Below are 16,751 nucleotides of genomic sequence, written 5' to 3'. Positions count from 1 at the left end.
CAGTAATTATACAAAATACGTTGCATTTTCTGTAAATCTGACCATTGGAGATAAAGTTAAAATTCCTTAGTCTTAATTGAGTGAAAGTTCCAAGTTTCCTTTTAAAAGACAAGACAATTCAAACCAAAGCGTGATGGCATGTCCAAGATCAAGAAAGGTCCATAGCATTTAGGACTTAGATAGTCTCTTGTCCACCACCACCTTTTTACACATATGAAGAGACCGAGGCCCTTAAAGATGAAATGGCTTGCCCAGGATCACACAGGTAGTAAATTATTATAATTCAATTCTAAATCACCTCTCTCCAAATCCAATGTTCTTTCCTCGACTACAAAATATTTTGATGTATAATTTCTAAAAGTGAAGTCTTGTTTTGAAGTCAAAGAAACTAGACATTATTTCTATGTCATAGTTTTGATTTCAAAATGCATCACAAAAATCTCATGCTATGATGGTGGAATTGGTAAATTTGCTAATAGAAAATTGAAACAATTTATAGGATTGCTTTTCTTGTGCAGAAATATAACAAAAACTCTTTCTTTTCTCATTTCCACAGGATGTCTTTTTAGGAGAAAGAGAAAATGTCTTGCCTTGAATTGAATCTTCCAAGAGGCTTCCTAAGTGGACTAAGACATTTAAGGTAACAGAATTTACAAATTAATGCACATAGAATTTCAGTATCTGAGCCAATTTTTAGATCAAGATTCAATGGCAAATCTCTCAGGTAGACTATTGTGCTTTGTTTCCTATAATTCTGGTCCACTTACATGAAACCTAACAATACCTGATTACACCATTTGTTTGATTCACACATGAGTACAGTTGGTTGATGGTGGAGTATCAATCCGACTTTTATTTTCTTTAGCATCGTTCTGAGGTGATTGGCTGCCAATCTGACACTTAAAAACTTGCTTGTAAGCCTTCCTGAAATTTTCAGAGAGAAATGCATATATGATAGGATTCACAGAAGAATTGCTATAAGCCAAACAGTGTGCTGTGACTCTGAATAAGAAGGAGGCCGTAGTCAATGGAAAGACTCCGAATTCAACCCAGAGGTGAATCACATGATGTGGCAACCAGGATATGCCAAATACGACTACTACCACCAGGACCGTCTGTGCTGTCTAGGGCAAAAAAAGAAAAAAAAAAAAAACATGTCAATTGCATCAATGGATAAACAATTTGTTCATTTAAATCAGTGGTTCCCAAACTTTTTTGGCCTACTACCCCCTTTCCAGAAAAAATATTACTTAGCCCCCTGGAAATTTATTTTTTTAATTTTAATAGCAATAGGAAAAATAAATGCACCTGTGGCCATCACCACCCCCCTGGATCACTGCAGCACCCACCAGGGGGCAGTGGCACCCACTTTGGGAATCACTGATTTAAATAATAGCTTGGGGGATTTTATACCACCAGTAGTATAGAGAAAGCATGAAACATTGTGTCGATTATGATCTTTCTAGTTGTTTTTATTCATTATTATTTTGAGATGTATTCACTGTGCTTCCCAACAATCACTTACATGGAATATTAAAAGGGAGTACACCTAGATTGTAACAACATAAAATGATCAAATAACAAAGCTGGGTGAGATCTCAGAAGGCATGCAGTCCAACCTGTATGAAAATCAGAATCCCTACTTCAGTATTCCTAGTAAGTGGTCATCCAGCTTTGCTTGATCTCCAGTAATAAGGAGCTCACAACCTCCAAAGATAGAGTATTCCACTTTGGGATAACTTTAAATGTTGTTTCCTTTTCTTTTTACTTTTACTCTTTCTTTGTGCATATATATATATACATATATACATATATATATTTGTATATTTACATATATATGTAAAGACTGAATGAATACAGGGTGATTTGAAAAAGTCTTTTTATTTCTTGATGTTAAAATGTACACTTTTGAAAGTTCTTTACCTGATTTCCTTCAAGACTCAAATCAAGTCTCCCTCCCCTTCTAGCTACTAATGTATTACCCTTTCAGAGTACCTTCCATCTACTCTACAAATATCTTGAATGTAACTAGTTATGTGAGTTTGTGAACATAGACATATTGTTGACTACAGAAGAATGTATAAACCTTGAGGGTATAGATTGTTGTTACTTTCTTTGTAACTCTGACACTTAATATGCTTCTTGGCATATAATAGTGTTAAATACATGATTATTGACTGACTATAATTTTGCATGTTATTGAAATCAAGATGACTGGCCTATGATTTTTAGACTCTAGCCTGCCCTGTGAGATCACTTCCATTCTTTTTCATCTTTCTTGGATCACCAAAAGGAGTTGAGCAAGAACTCGTGCCAGTTCTTTAGGTACCCTTGGAAATAGTTCACCTAGGTTTGGTGACTTAAGGATAGCTAAATATTTTTTTTTTACTATATCACATTTGATCTTAGAAATCAGCTATCCCTTGTATCAATTTTGTTTAGTATTATCAATTTTGTTTAGTATTTGCAATGCAAAGATCATTTTCTCTTGCAGAGAAAGCAGAAAGAAAATCAAAGTTGAGTGGTCTTCATTTTTTCTATCATCTTTTATTGTTATATCATTTATCGAAAGCAGGTTTTGGTTATAAAAGAACTCCAACAGATAACATAAGAAGATAATTAATGTTCCTCCCTCACTACTATGTCATATCAAGTTGATGATCTGCTTATATAATTACATATTTCTTTCCTCTTCCTAAGTACATGGCCTGAAGTGTAATACAGTAGTCATCTTGATTTTCCTTCTATTTCTTCCTCTTTATCCAAATATTCTCTACCATGATTCATACATCTACTGCCTAAATTTTGTTATATACATATATTTTCCAATGTCCTCTCCCCTGTCATTTATTTGGTTCTTTTATAATCAGGTACATCTATCCAGAATCATATTCTGATCAACAGTTCAATCCCACCAAGTTTCAGCCATGCTTTTGGTGTTAAACTTTGCTATATCTTGCTTTTTGCTCATGTTTTTTTTTTTATTTTTCATTCATATAACTGATGACATCAGTCTGCTTGCTCATCCTTGGATTTTATCTCCTATGAATTGAATATCTCTGCTGCTATTTTTCTTATCCTGTGCCTTTGAATATTTGACATTTTCCAAGCATCCTGCATATTCCCACCTCAATTAATAAATACTAAGTACCTACAATGTGAAAGACCCTGAAGATACTAAGATTTTTTAAATGACTGAGTTCCTTTCCTCCAAGCTCTTACATTCTCCTGGAACCAGATAGATCCCACCTCCCTCAGGACCTCCTTTTCACTTTGATTTCCCTTCTTGGCCCCTTCTCTAGTCCATCCCTCGAAAAGCTTATGGGGACTGCTTGACTATTCACATAATTTGAATAATAGGGAAATCACCAACCATTTTCCTGTCCTTGAGACAAAGGAAAACTAGGTCTCACCATATAATGATGATTATGATGATCATGACAGCTACTGCTTTATGTTGTGTTTTATGGTTTGAAATATGTTTTACAAATGTCTCATTTTACTTTCATAAAAATGTGGGAGGTAAGTGTTATTATTATGGTTATTTGATAAATGAAGAAACTTAATCAGAGATTTAATGACCTACTCAGTGTCACATAGTAAGTAGCTGAGTCAGGATTTAAACTTAGGTCTTCTGACTTCAGGTCCAGTGCTCTCTCCACTACACCACCTCACTGCTTACAATGTGTCATTTTCACCTAAAGTCCTTCAAACCTTCTCTGTCCTGCTTCTGTGCCCATAAGTCTAGACCCCTCATGTTGTCTTACTGATCTACTGATGTAACCTAAGGATCCATAGTCCCAGTCATCAGCCCCTGCTACTATACCTTTAGGTCTTCTAGACCTTTCTATGTTCTCTGTAGTTAAATATTGTTTTATTTATTATCGCCATCAACTAGAAAGTGACTTCCTTGAGAACAGGAACTATCTCACGTTTTTATATTTGTATCACCATTGATTATCATATTAGTTGGCTAAGGGTAAGCCCTTAGATATAGGTAATTACAGGTAGAGAAGATAAAGTGCTAGACATAAAAGTCAGGAAGACCTGACTTCAAAATCTGACTCATGGGGCAGTGAGATGGTAAAATGGATTGAGAGTTAAACCTAGAGATTGGAGGTCCTGGGTTCAAATCTGGTTCAGACACTTGGTAGTTGTATGACCTTTGGCAAGTTACTTAATACCCATTGCCTAGCCCTTACCACTCTTCTGTCTTGGAACCAATACACAGTAGTAATTCCATGACAGAAGGTAAGAATTAAAAAAAAAACTTGACAGATACTTAGGAGCTCTGTAACTGAACAATAATTCATCATCTCCACCTCAGTTTCCTAAAATATAAAATAGGAATAATAATACACCTACTTCAAAGAGTTGTTGTGAGGATCAAGTGAAATACATATGGAAAGTTCTTTGAGAATTTTAAAGCATTATATAAAAGCTATCTCTTATTATTGATATATCTTCATTCATTCATTCATGAGTACAGAAAGTCAAGTGGTGATGGGGATAAAGGAGGAAAGCAGGAAAAATGCTCCCCTCTATCTCCTTCCCATAACTCTGATGGAATTTTAATTTTACCTGCCTTTGGACACATATCTCTTTCAAAAGTTCAAGTGATTAATATTTGTATTTTATTTCTGCTACTAAATGATAAGCTCCTTTTTAGATATCATATCTTATTTTTGTTTTCTCAGTAGCACCTGCCACAGTACCTTGTACAGAGTAGTGCAACAAGTCTTTGACTAATTGAACTGAACAAAAATGAGAGTCTAACTGAACAAGAGTCTAACTTAAAAACTAATGAGGGGGGAAGCTGGGTAGCTCAGTGGATTGAGAGCCAGACCTAGAGATGGGAGGTCCTAGGTTCAAATCTGGCCTCAGACACTTCCTAGCTGTGTGACCTTGGGCAAGTCACTTGACCCCCATTGCCTACCCTTACCACTCTTCTGCCTTGGAGCCAATACACAGTATTGGCTCTAAAAAGGAAGGTAAGGGTTAAAAAAAAAAGCCTAATGAGCTTTGTTACTACCGCAGTACACATTGAGATTTCATCACGAAAACTTGTCATCAATGATGACAATTTCAAGAGAATGTGAAGAAAATCTGTACTATCCACTGTAGCACCTAGCTGCCATAACAGTTGGTAGCTGATGTTCCAAACTTTTGATTTGCTTGTAACTAACAGAAAAACTCTAAAGGTATAAAAATTGTTAATATATAGCTGGATATTACAACTGCCACATTCTAACCCACTGATATCTAAGACACAGCCAACCAACTGAGGGATTGAATTCTGTGAAGTTTCTAGAATGTGATCATTTGGGATAGCTAGAAATGTAGGCAGTAGTTTTATAGGACTATTGATTTAACAACTACAGGCTAGAGTACCCTCATCATTTAGCAAAGGAAAGTGAGGCCCAATAAGATTAAGTAATTTCATCAAGGTTAGATAGGTATTAAGCAGCAGAGAAAGACTTTGAGAAACAGGCATTTCTAGGGTGGCGTGGCAGTGGCAAGACCTGTAATCCATAGAGACACCCCTTCCTCCACCCGCAGACTACTCACATCCCACCAGGGATGCCAGTGAAGAAAAGCAATAAAACTATTCATACTATCTGCATGAGATCAGAGTATGCAATTCTAATTTTTCCAGTAAGATGGTGGACCACCATGCCTTACTCTCTGCCCTGCTGCTATATCCTAATGTGCCCTTTCTTTACACCCTCCAGCTCCCAGGCAGTGTTTTCTGGCATAATAATAACCTTAAGGACCTTTGGCCTCTGCTAGCTACCTAGAGATTCTGCATCATTAGAATTTGGGAACCTTTATAGTCTCTTTGTTGTTTTTTTTTCTTTTATATGTTATCTTTCCCAACCACCATGAGCTCCTTGAGAGTAGAAACTATAATTTTCTATCTGTATCTCCAGTGATTAGTATAAGTTAGGTTCTTAAGAAATTTTTTTATTCTCTCATTTATTTATTAAAAGGAATCTTTTATAATTTTAATTCCTTTTAACTTCACAACTTTCACTAGGGAACTCAGTACCATGGACAATATCTGTGACAGCTCACCAAAATAATTAAGGATTTGTACATTCTGTTAAATTCTCATAACTAGAGATATCCTGGGGTTTTGAAAATGATTCATTTATTTGTCATCTATTCTACTCATCTGAAGCTTTCAGACATAACATTTTTTTTACCAGAATGTGTCAGGTGCATATATTCAGGCCCTTAGGCCTCTCAGTATTGTTCTTTTCTTTTTTCTTTAAAAAAAATTGCCTCTGTCTTAGAATCAATATTGTATTGGTTCCAAAGCAGAAGAGATTTAAGGTCTAAGAAATATGGGTTAAGTGACTTGCCCAGGGTCACAAAGTTAGGAAGTGTCTGAGGCCATATTTGAACCCAGGACCTCCTAGCTCTAGGCCTGGCTCTAAATCCACTGCACCACCTTGCTGCCCCAGACTTAGTATTTTTCAAAATTCCTATGGACTATGTGAAATAGACCCCAGGATTAACTTGAGCTATCTCAAACTCAGTATGAATAAAATTGCTATAGTGACTTACATCACTGAAAAACATCAAGTATTAATATTTTCTGTTATTCCTTGCCAAACTTTGCTTCCAGGGGCCAATAACTTGATGATGCAAAGGAAAAATGATAGGAAAATGGCAAATATGGGAAAATCAACAGGCCAAGGCAATTATATTGCCTCATAGTTGAGGGTCAGAAAAAGAAAATCAGTGGCAAGATCACCTGATACAATTGAATGCTTGTCACTTACAAATAAATACATCTTGCCTACAAAGACACTGATAAAAGCAAGATATTTTAATCGATAAAGAACAGGAACAGAAATGATTATTTTCTGCCAAGGTTTAGGTAATAGAAGCCGATATGCAGATTTCTTTTAGTTTATCAGTGCTACCTGGCTATCAGATTCAGAAAGGAAAAAGGCATTTACAATTTAACTAAGGTTCATCACACACTAAGTACATGGACCTGATCATCCTCATACAGGGACAGCTGAGGTCCAGTGGTTAAAAACACTGAGCCTAGAGCCAGGAAGACCTGTGTTCAAATCCAGCCTCACACATTTCCAACTGTATGACCTTGAGCAAGCCACTCAATCTCCGATTGCCTAACATAAGAATCCATTAGAAAAGAAAATGGCAAAGCACTCAAATTATCCTTGCCAAGAAAACCCCATGGATAGCTATGGTTTGGGGGTAGAGGGAGATGGTCATGGCTGAATGACAAACAACTAGGTATTGCATTTTTCACACTCCAACAAATAGATGCCTACATAGTGTAACATTTACTAAGCAGCTATTACATTTCACTCCTAGAAAAGATTAATTATAATCTCAAACCAAAGAAATAAGTAGAGGATCACACAAAAGCCTCAACACATAAGCTATTCAAAAGATACTTTATTCAGTCCTAATGGTAATCTCTAATTCTGAATTGTTTTTCATAGAAATTGACGGGAAAAGCTATCTTCTGTCTCCCTGTTCTTTTTTGTCCTTTGAAATATCAGAATGTGACTTAGAAAGCTCACCTCTGGTAGAGAAGAAGTTTGTTTTCTTTGAAGATTTTTTTCTACTTCTTGTAGTTTTTTGGCTGTATTAGAGCCATAGTTACACCTGATATATTTGCTTCTCACTTACATCATCTTTTTTTCCATTCAGGGTATTAGAGAAAATCATTTGATGGAGGAAAAGGCTTATATGGAAAGTGCAATCAATCTCTACATGGATTCTTATTAAACGTGGTAGTGGGTTGTTTCTAAGCTTGTCTTTTCTCCCCCTTTTTTCTATGCTGTAATGTCTGATACATTAAATTCTATTACTTTTCTTTTTTTGGAGAAGAACTTTTTTCAAGTCATCTGAAGTATATAATTCTTCTTCAAATAATGCTGCTATAAAAATATCTGTTGGAACTTGGCTCAAAAGAAAAGCAGATCTTAACAGATCTGATATTTGGGAATAATGAAAATTTTCTGGAATTTTGTAAATTATAGTACAAAATGATTTACCAGGTAACTTAGACCCAAAGACCTAATGACTGCTCTAGTATTTGAAGCCTTAAAAGGCCATCTTGCCTATCCCTAGCTTAACTATCTTGTTCTTTTCCTTTAATTTGTCCTGCAGAAAGTTATAAAAATATCAATCATCCTTTTCCACAGGATAAGCCCAATTTTCCATCTTGGAAAAGAGGACATAGTAGTATATTATAAAGAGAAATTCATGTATTTTTCATATAAGTATACATTTTGGGCAGGAGGGCAGAAGAAAGAGCAAGCACATTATGTTTACATGAAGCCTACAAGGCAATTTCAAAGGATTGCAATGAGAAAAAACATTAGAAATAAGGTCAGCTCATGAATGAATCAGTTTAACTGTGCTCTTTCATAAAAGATGGGAAAGAAGGGGGCTCTGAAGGAAAGATAAAGTTAGAAATAGATAAGACTGACACATCCATATCTGAAGCCCCTGAGACCAAAGATAAAGGGTGTTTCCTTACTTTATATTCATGAATTTGCCAAAGGATTAAGCTGGCCTTTTCTACTTCCATATAAAAATCTCACAGATCCCAACAGTTATTGTACCGATCCAAGTATAGTCCACAATCACAATATCATAGATGTTGAGACCCAAAATTTACACCTTACAAAATGTTCCCCAGACTCAGACCTAGCAGCTGAGCATACTTTACCCAATAAAGATGTGCTGGGAGCTTGACATAACAACAGTCCTTTGAGGATGTACACTTAGGGTGAACTCTGCTGCTGTCAATCTGTTACTGTCAAAACCATGAACTGGAACCATGGTTCAACTCAAACCAACTATGCCAGCTCTGAGTAATAGAAAACATCTGCAAGAACCACATCCCAGCCAACATGACCCTGTTACAAATAGATTTTCAATCACAAAAGAAAACTTACTGTCCCCCTCTTTGATGCTAGACAACCCCTAAGAATAGAATCTTTGAAGCCAGACAGATTCTGTCTTGTCATCATTAAACTTTACCATTGTTACAGTTATACCTTCTTTGTCTTGTTATAATCATATGCATCAGGGCCATACCTTGACATTTTGGGTTAGACTTGGGTAAGGGTCTTTCCCCATCATCCTTACCCTTCAATAGAATAAAACTTTGAAGTATCTGATGGACACTTCAGGTTATTCTCTTCTCCCGATAATGATACTGATAAAGATATAAAGATAATGATGAGGGGATGGTGTGATCAAAGGTAGGTCCCTCACTTGATTCCATGCTCATAGTAGTTTCACATTTATCTTCTTTTTCAGCCAACAGAACACCTAGATTCCTTCAAAGTAAACATCAGTTGCTACTTTCTGCCTAAGACTTTTCCTAATCTTACCAGGTACTAGAATTGTCTCTCTTGAAATTGCTTTGTATATATATTTGTACTTACCTTATTTATGCATATGTTGTATCCCATAAATATTATAAATCCTTTGAGGTAGGTACTGTTTTCTTGTTCTTTATTTTGTTTACTCTTTCTTCTTTAAATTTCTGGTGCCAAACAAAGTGCCTTATATATATATAGTAAATATTTAATAGGTGTGTATTTAATTTAATTGGATTATAACAAATAAGAATATGCAAAGTTTCCTTCTCTGTCTATTTGCCACTGGAATTATTATTACATTTCACTCCTCTTCTTCTCCACTCTGTCTTATCTGTAGATCTTGCTAGTCCCAAGGGTTGTCTATCTCCTTAACTCCACTTTATTTCTTATATCATTCAAATGCTAGTCTAGGGAAAGGGTCTTAATCAATGGCACTAGCAAAAAAGAGGAAAGGAAACAGATAAGTATTCATGTAGCATCTAATACAAGTTAGGCATTGTACTAATAACTTCTTCAATATCGTCTCATTTAATCCTCACAACAAACCTGTGAAGTGCTGCTATTACTGCCTGCATCCAGTTTTTTACAATTAAATAACCTAGAAGACCATCAATGTTGGAGGATTCTTTAAAATGCAATCTGGCAGTACAAAGGTCATTTTTTGTAGTCAAAGACTCAAAATTTTTATCTTTTTTCAAATTGAGTTAAAGATAAATATTATCCAACAACTTTACCCTAACCATTGAAAAATTACAATTATTTCAAAAAAATTTTTCAAAGTCTCTGAATCCTTCATTTATATCAGTTCTTATGATACAATAGTAATCCATTTCATTTATACAGAATAATTTGACCTGGCATTTCTTATTGCATAAGCACCAACATCCCCCCCCCCCATTTTTCCTAACACAAAAAGTTCTACTCTAAATATTTGTGTGCATATTATTTCTTTCCCTCTATTTTTGTTCCCTTTGGAATACTATGTCTATTAGAGGTATTGGCAAATCAAATACCATATAGTTTAGTAGCATTTGGGGGTAAAATTCCAAATTGTCTTCAATATTGGTTGGACTGATTTAAAGTTCCACCAAAAGACTTGCCTACAAGTATGTTCATCTTTCCCCAAATCTCAAAAACTTCCTCTAATATCCCTTAACTTCCATAGCCCATCCAAAATGGGTCATGATCATGGTCACCTTATTTTTTGTGATCATTTCTAACATATTTTAGTTCATAATTCTTTGCTTAGCCACAGCTGTCAAAGGTACTTTTTTATTATTCATAACACACATGCATGCATGTAAATAAACATATGCAATAAATGTGCAAATGTGTATTTATGTACAATATAGTATGTTCATTTATCAGTCTTCTAGAATCATGAATGATCATTGTGCTGATCACAGTTCTTACAACTGTCACAATTGTTCAGGTTTACAAAGTTGTTGCACTCTCCATTCCAGACTGTCACCTACTCAGTTGTCAAAAGGGAAGATATGACCATATTATGCCTCTTCCTATTAAATAAACTCAAGTGCCTCTCTATCATCTACAAGATGAAATATAAAATCCTCTGGCATTCAAAATCCTTCATAACTTGGCCCCCTCCTCTATTTCCAATATTCTTGTATCTTACCCACCCCGAATACTCTTTGACCCAGTGACCCTATCCTCCTTGCTGTTCCTTAGCAAGATACTCTTCCAACTCCATGCATTTTTACAAGCTGTTCCCTGTACAGGGAAATCTCTTTCCTCATTTCTTCCTCTCACCTTCCTTGCATTTCCTCAAGTACTAACTAAAATGCTTATACAAGAAGTCTTTCCAGACTCCTCTTAATGCTAATATCTTCTCTGTGTTGAATATCTCTATCTTGTATTAAATTCATTTGTATGTAATTGTTTGAATGCTTTCTAATCCATTAAACTGTGAGCTTCTTGAAATTAGGAACTATCTTCTGCATTTCTTTGTATTCCCATCACTTATCATGGTGTCTAACATATAGACGATACTTAAATGCTTATTAAACTTGTTTGGATTTCAAATACTATCAGCTATTTTCATATATATTTCCACTTCAAAAATCCTTCTTTAAAGATAAGCAGAAATTGTATCAGAGTTTAGTAGTTCTACCCTCTTTTAAGTATGTTATCAGTTATCATCCTCCTATTCTCCTGATGCATCAATTCTATCCTTTTCTTTAAATTTCTCCTGCTTCCAACATAGCTTAAAAAGTTATTTCTCAGGGGCAGCTAGATGAATCCATAGACTGACACTCAGGCTTTGATATGGGAGGTCCTGGGTTGAAATTGGGCCTCAGACACTTTGTAGCTGTGTGACCCTACACAAGTCATTCAACCCCTCCACTGCCTAATCCTTCCAGCTCTTCTGCCTTGGAACCAACACATAGTATTGATTCTAAGACTTCAGAAGGTAAGTGGGGGGGGGGGCAGTAAGTTGTTTCTCTAGTTCTTTACACATCACTAGTTTCAACTTCTTAACATAATTTTTCATTATGTTAATAGGACCATGCCATTCATTTCTTATTTATCCCCACTTCCTTGTCCTTGATTCTATCCTTGATGCCAAAGGTTCTACCACCTGGAAGTATATGTATCCCCCCCAGAGGATATAAAAGTTTTGGCTATTAAATACAAGGAACATTTGAAAAAATCAACATTATATTCTATTGAAACATTCCAAAGTAGAAGTTAGTAAAAATTATGGTTACATAATGAATAAATTTGTGAAAATTATGAAAATTATTAATCTCATTAAATTGAATGTGTATATACACATAGTAAAGCTTGGCTTATTTTCTTAATAAATGGTTCAGAAAAAGTTTAAAGAAACCAAAAATGTTGAGATTTGTTTTCTTTTTTTTTTAAACCCTTACCTTCCATCTTAGAATTAACAATGTGTATTGGTTCCAAGGCAGAACAACAGTATGATGTAGGCAATGGGGGTTAAGTGACTTACTTAGGGTCGTGTAATGAGGAAGTTTCTGAGGCCACATTTGAACCACAGACCTCCCTCCCAGGTGTGGTTGTTAATCCATTAGCAACCTAACTGCTCCTGAAGAATTCATTTTCTAAGAAGTCTTTCTAACATTTAAGTTGACTGATAAATTTCTTCTATATTCACATTAATTGCTTCAGACATCTTATTCCCATTCCTCCTCATTAGAATAATTTGGATTTATGTTGTTAGTATTTCATTCTTACATACTCCCCTTCTCTCATGACAACTCTGCAGCATTTTAGATCTGTTGAATCCTCCCCATTCGTTTTTATAAACTGTTTTAAGTGTATGCTTTCAAAATGACAATGCATATGATCCAATACCCAAATTTCTCAATAGCTTTGAATGTTAAGACACTAGAATACCTTTCTCCCAAAGTATATTCTTTCAAAATTTGGTACATTCCTCAAAATGATATCAAATTTCTATAACTATTCTTTAGATGTGAGCCTGAATCTCCATGTAGACACACCTACCAGTAATGTTGTACTAATGGCTATCTAAACAATATCTCTTTAACCTCTTGAGCCTGGAGCATGCTCCATGAATTTCCTAACACATTTGAATGGGAAAACTTCAAATGTGAAAACCAGCATTAAATGGCATGAATCAGAATTCAAAAAAAATTTAGAGAAGCTTCAGCAATGATGAACCCAAATTAACATAGTAGAATTTAAAATGATTAAAGTTAAAATCTTCCATTTAGGGTTAAAAATGTCAACTACAAAGGAATAAAAGGCTTTGAAAAATTTACTCAAAATGACTTTAAAATAGTTAGTGTTAGAAAAAAAGATTATTTATTGATTTTATAATATTTATGCATCAATACTAGGAGATGGTGATCAAAAAGCAACGCAAACTTAAGCTGAATTAATAGAAACAATGTTCAGAATAAAAGAGGTAACAGTCCTACCATACTGCAAACTGACCCAACTATGCAGAAAATATTGTATTCAATTCTAGTAACCATATTTTAAGTACAAACAAAAAAAAAACAGGTGACAGAAGTATCAATATCCATGGACATTATTATAGAAAGAACACTTGATGAGCCAAAGAGCCTGATGAAGTGAAAACTTAGGGGAACAAGATTACTGTCTTCTGATTATATGGATGTCTGCCATGCAGAATTAGTAGACTTATTTTATGTTGCTCCATAGCAAATTATCAACTCATTTGGAGTCAAATGTCCACTTAATTTAAAGAAAACTAAAAATCAAAGTTTTTAAAAAATATAATGGGGTGGCAAGAATGTCAAAAATAGTAATAATGAATATTGAAGGGATGATGGAGAGGCAAAAATATTAATGCACTCTTGCATGACCAATTTGATCCAATCATTTTTTTTTAACCCTTGTACTTCGGTGTATTGTCTCATAGGTGGAGGAGTGGTAAGGGTGGGCAATGGGGGTCAAGTGACTTGCCCAGGGTCACACAGCTGGGAAGTGGCTGAGGCCGGGTTTGAACCTAGGACCTCCTGTCTCTAGGCCTGACTCTCACTCCACTGAGCTACCCAGCTGCCCCCTGATCCAATCATTTTGAAAAGCTATTTGTATTATCTTAAGAAAGTGAGCAAAATATATAACTATATATTCTTTGACCCAGAGTCCCCAGTGTTGAGCACACATAGTAAGAAGTCAAAGATACAAAGGGGCAAAAAAGGTCCTATATACACCAAAAAATTAGTAACTGATCTTTTATAATTAAAATTGAAAGAAAATTAATAGATGACCTATTGGGAATGACTAAACAAATTATAGCACATAAATTTTATGAAATGTCAGTGCGCCAAAAAAAAAATAGGGAACATTGGAAGGACTATGAAGATTTATGTGAACTGATACAAAATGAAGTAAGCATAACAAGAAAAACAATACTCATATTGACTAGACTAATATAAATGGAAAGAACAACAAAAAATAGAAGCCGATATACGTGTTAATATAATAACCTAGCTTGATCTTGAAAAAGAAATATGAGAATACATTCCCTCTCTTTTGTGAAGAGGTTGGAAATATGACTGAGGAACATCATATATATTATATTTCCTGATTAATTTGTTGATTAGTCTTGCCGAATTGACTTTTTCTTTTTTTTATTCCTTATTATAAGGGGCAGTCTTCTAGATGGCAGGAATTTCAATTATATAGAGAGAAATAAATAGAATGAAATATAAAAGGTATCAGATAAAATGTTTTAAATGTAATGGGGTATAATTGATGTAATGAACTCACCATCACTAAGAACATTACAGCAGACCTTTGGTCTATCTGAGATACTGTATTGTATCAGAATTTTCTGCATTCTTTGTCAAGTTGAAACATTTATAATTTCTGGGGTCTCTGACAACTCTAAGATTCTATGAATTTTTCTTTTATACTACTTTGTTTAGAAAGATAATTTAGTGTAGGATAATCCTTTCTCCCCTATTAATTTAATCTTTTATATAAAATATTAAATTTGAAAAAATAGGATAAAAAAATCATTAAGGAAATATGGCTACCCTTACTGGTAAAGAAATTAATCATATGTCTCCTTCCATCACCATGGTTATACAGTCTGAAATCTTGGTTATACTGTGCCAAACAGAAATCAGATAAATACTGTCAAAACAAGAGTCAAGTTGATTTAGTTCCAAAGAATTCAGTGTTTCTTAAAAATATAAAAACTTGTGAAATAAATAAAAATTGAACAGCTGCAAGTTTTAACATTCATCAAAAGAGACTTGTTTAGACTAGAATTCATTTATCAGGAAAGACAATAGCAAAGAGATAATTTCCTCTGTAACTCTTGCTAAGCTCTTCCATATTTTCTTCTCTAACCATACATAAGCATACGAATAAAAAGATCAAAAGACAGTCTGTTTTGTTTTTTTTTTTTCCACAAGAGTGAGAAAATCATTGTGCTTACAATACTATTATCCAAAGGAATACAGCAAAGCCTTTCTGGAAGAGTTTGTAAGAGTAGAGTCAGTGTACTTTAGAAGGGGAAGAATTCCTCTATATCCTCCCTCTAATCACCCCTTTCCACTTCTTTTAAAGGCCGACATCCACATGAAAATGCATTACGTCCACTACACCCAGGATTGACTCTATATATATTGAACTGTGTTTCCCTTCCCTTCATATAAGCTCACTGCCCCAGTGAATCATGGAGCTATTTAAGTTAAAAGCTTGTGTTAGAATATCAAATGCTTGGAATGTTAATTGAGAATAAAAGAATACTCAGATCTGAGGCAAAAATAAAAAGAATGTTTAAGGATAACAAATCATAAACTTGTGAAACTTCACCTTTTTCTTTGATGCTTCTGACTTCTTTGACATATTTTTCAGTTTTTTATGTAAATGGTTAAGAACCTGGAAAAAAAGCACAAGATAGTATTTTAATTCTTGAATGAATTTTTTATATCTCATATTTCATTGATATCAAAAATGATCATTAAATTTTGAAGTGGCAGTTTTATTAGTTTTAAATTCACATTAATTTTAAAGGCTTATTACAGATGAACAAAAATATTTTTGGTTGTTATAATGCTTAGGCATTGGAATGATTCCTGGATATATATATACCATTGTTTTTCAAAAGATAATATTGCCATTATATATGTAAAAACATGTTTGAAAAAATTAATGCTCATATATAATCCTTGCTATTTATTTACCACTTCATAATGTTCATGCATATCATTTCACTGGCTCCTCATACCTTCATGGTAAGAAGGTTCCATTATCCTTTTTCACTTTACAGAAAATGAAATTAAAATCAAAAAGCTTAAATGGTTTGCCCAGGATCACACAGTAAAGTAATATCAAACTCAGAAGTTGAACCCAAGTCTTCTATTCAACACTTCTTTCTTTGTAATATGCTGCTTCCTTGTGGAAAAGCTCCCTTTGGCCTGTGGTTATAGAATATGTTTATACAGAATGTCAATATTTATAGGTTTGTACCTTTGCTTCATGTTGAAATATTTCTGGAGAAAAAAATCCATGCCATATCATTCTTGAAACTCCAGAATCTAGCTCAGTGCCTCATTTAATAAATACTTTCCAACTGATTGATCTAGCTCCCATTATTGCGTGCTAAGTTGAAATTGTGCTTTGCAATGTTTCTTCTGTGCCCTTTGTTTATAACTATCCTACAACAACTCACCACACAGGATATTGCTATAAATTTTGATGCTAGTTCTTTCCAGTTCATGTCCTTCTTACTTGAATGAACCATATTTTAAGAAATTACATTTAGGATCTGAGAGAGAGAGAAGGAGAGAAGGAGAGAGAGAGAGAGAGAGAGAGAGAGAGAGAGAGAGAGAGAGAGAGAGAGAGAGAGAAGGAGAGAGAGAAGGAGAGAGA

At 34.5% G+C, this 16,751-nt stretch overlaps 1 protein-coding gene across 1 annotated transcript in view; it reads right to left on the bottom strand.

Annotated features, from left to right (window-relative positions):
• Positions 1–806: 806 nt before the first annotated feature.
• Positions 807–16,751, bottom strand: part of GALR1 (galanin receptor 1) — a 31,004-nt gene continuing 15,059 nt past the window's right edge. Inside the window, exons 2-3 of the mRNA XM_044658107.1 lie at positions 15,693–15,758; positions 807–1,124 (exon numbers count right to left, since the gene is read on the bottom strand). Of these exons, the coding sequence (XP_044514042.1) occupies positions 807–1,124; positions 15,693–15,758 (384 nt within the window). The remainder of the gene's footprint in view (positions 1,125–15,692; positions 15,759–16,751) is intronic.

The sequence above is a fragment of the Gracilinanus agilis genome, chromosome 1, assembly GCF_016433145.1.
Source record: "Gracilinanus agilis isolate LMUSP501 chromosome 1, AgileGrace, whole genome shotgun sequence".
In the NCBI taxonomy this organism is placed as follows: domain Eukaryota; kingdom Metazoa; phylum Chordata; class Mammalia; order Didelphimorphia; family Didelphidae; genus Gracilinanus; species Gracilinanus agilis.
This window is presented reverse-complemented; position numbering and strand designations above follow the sequence as displayed.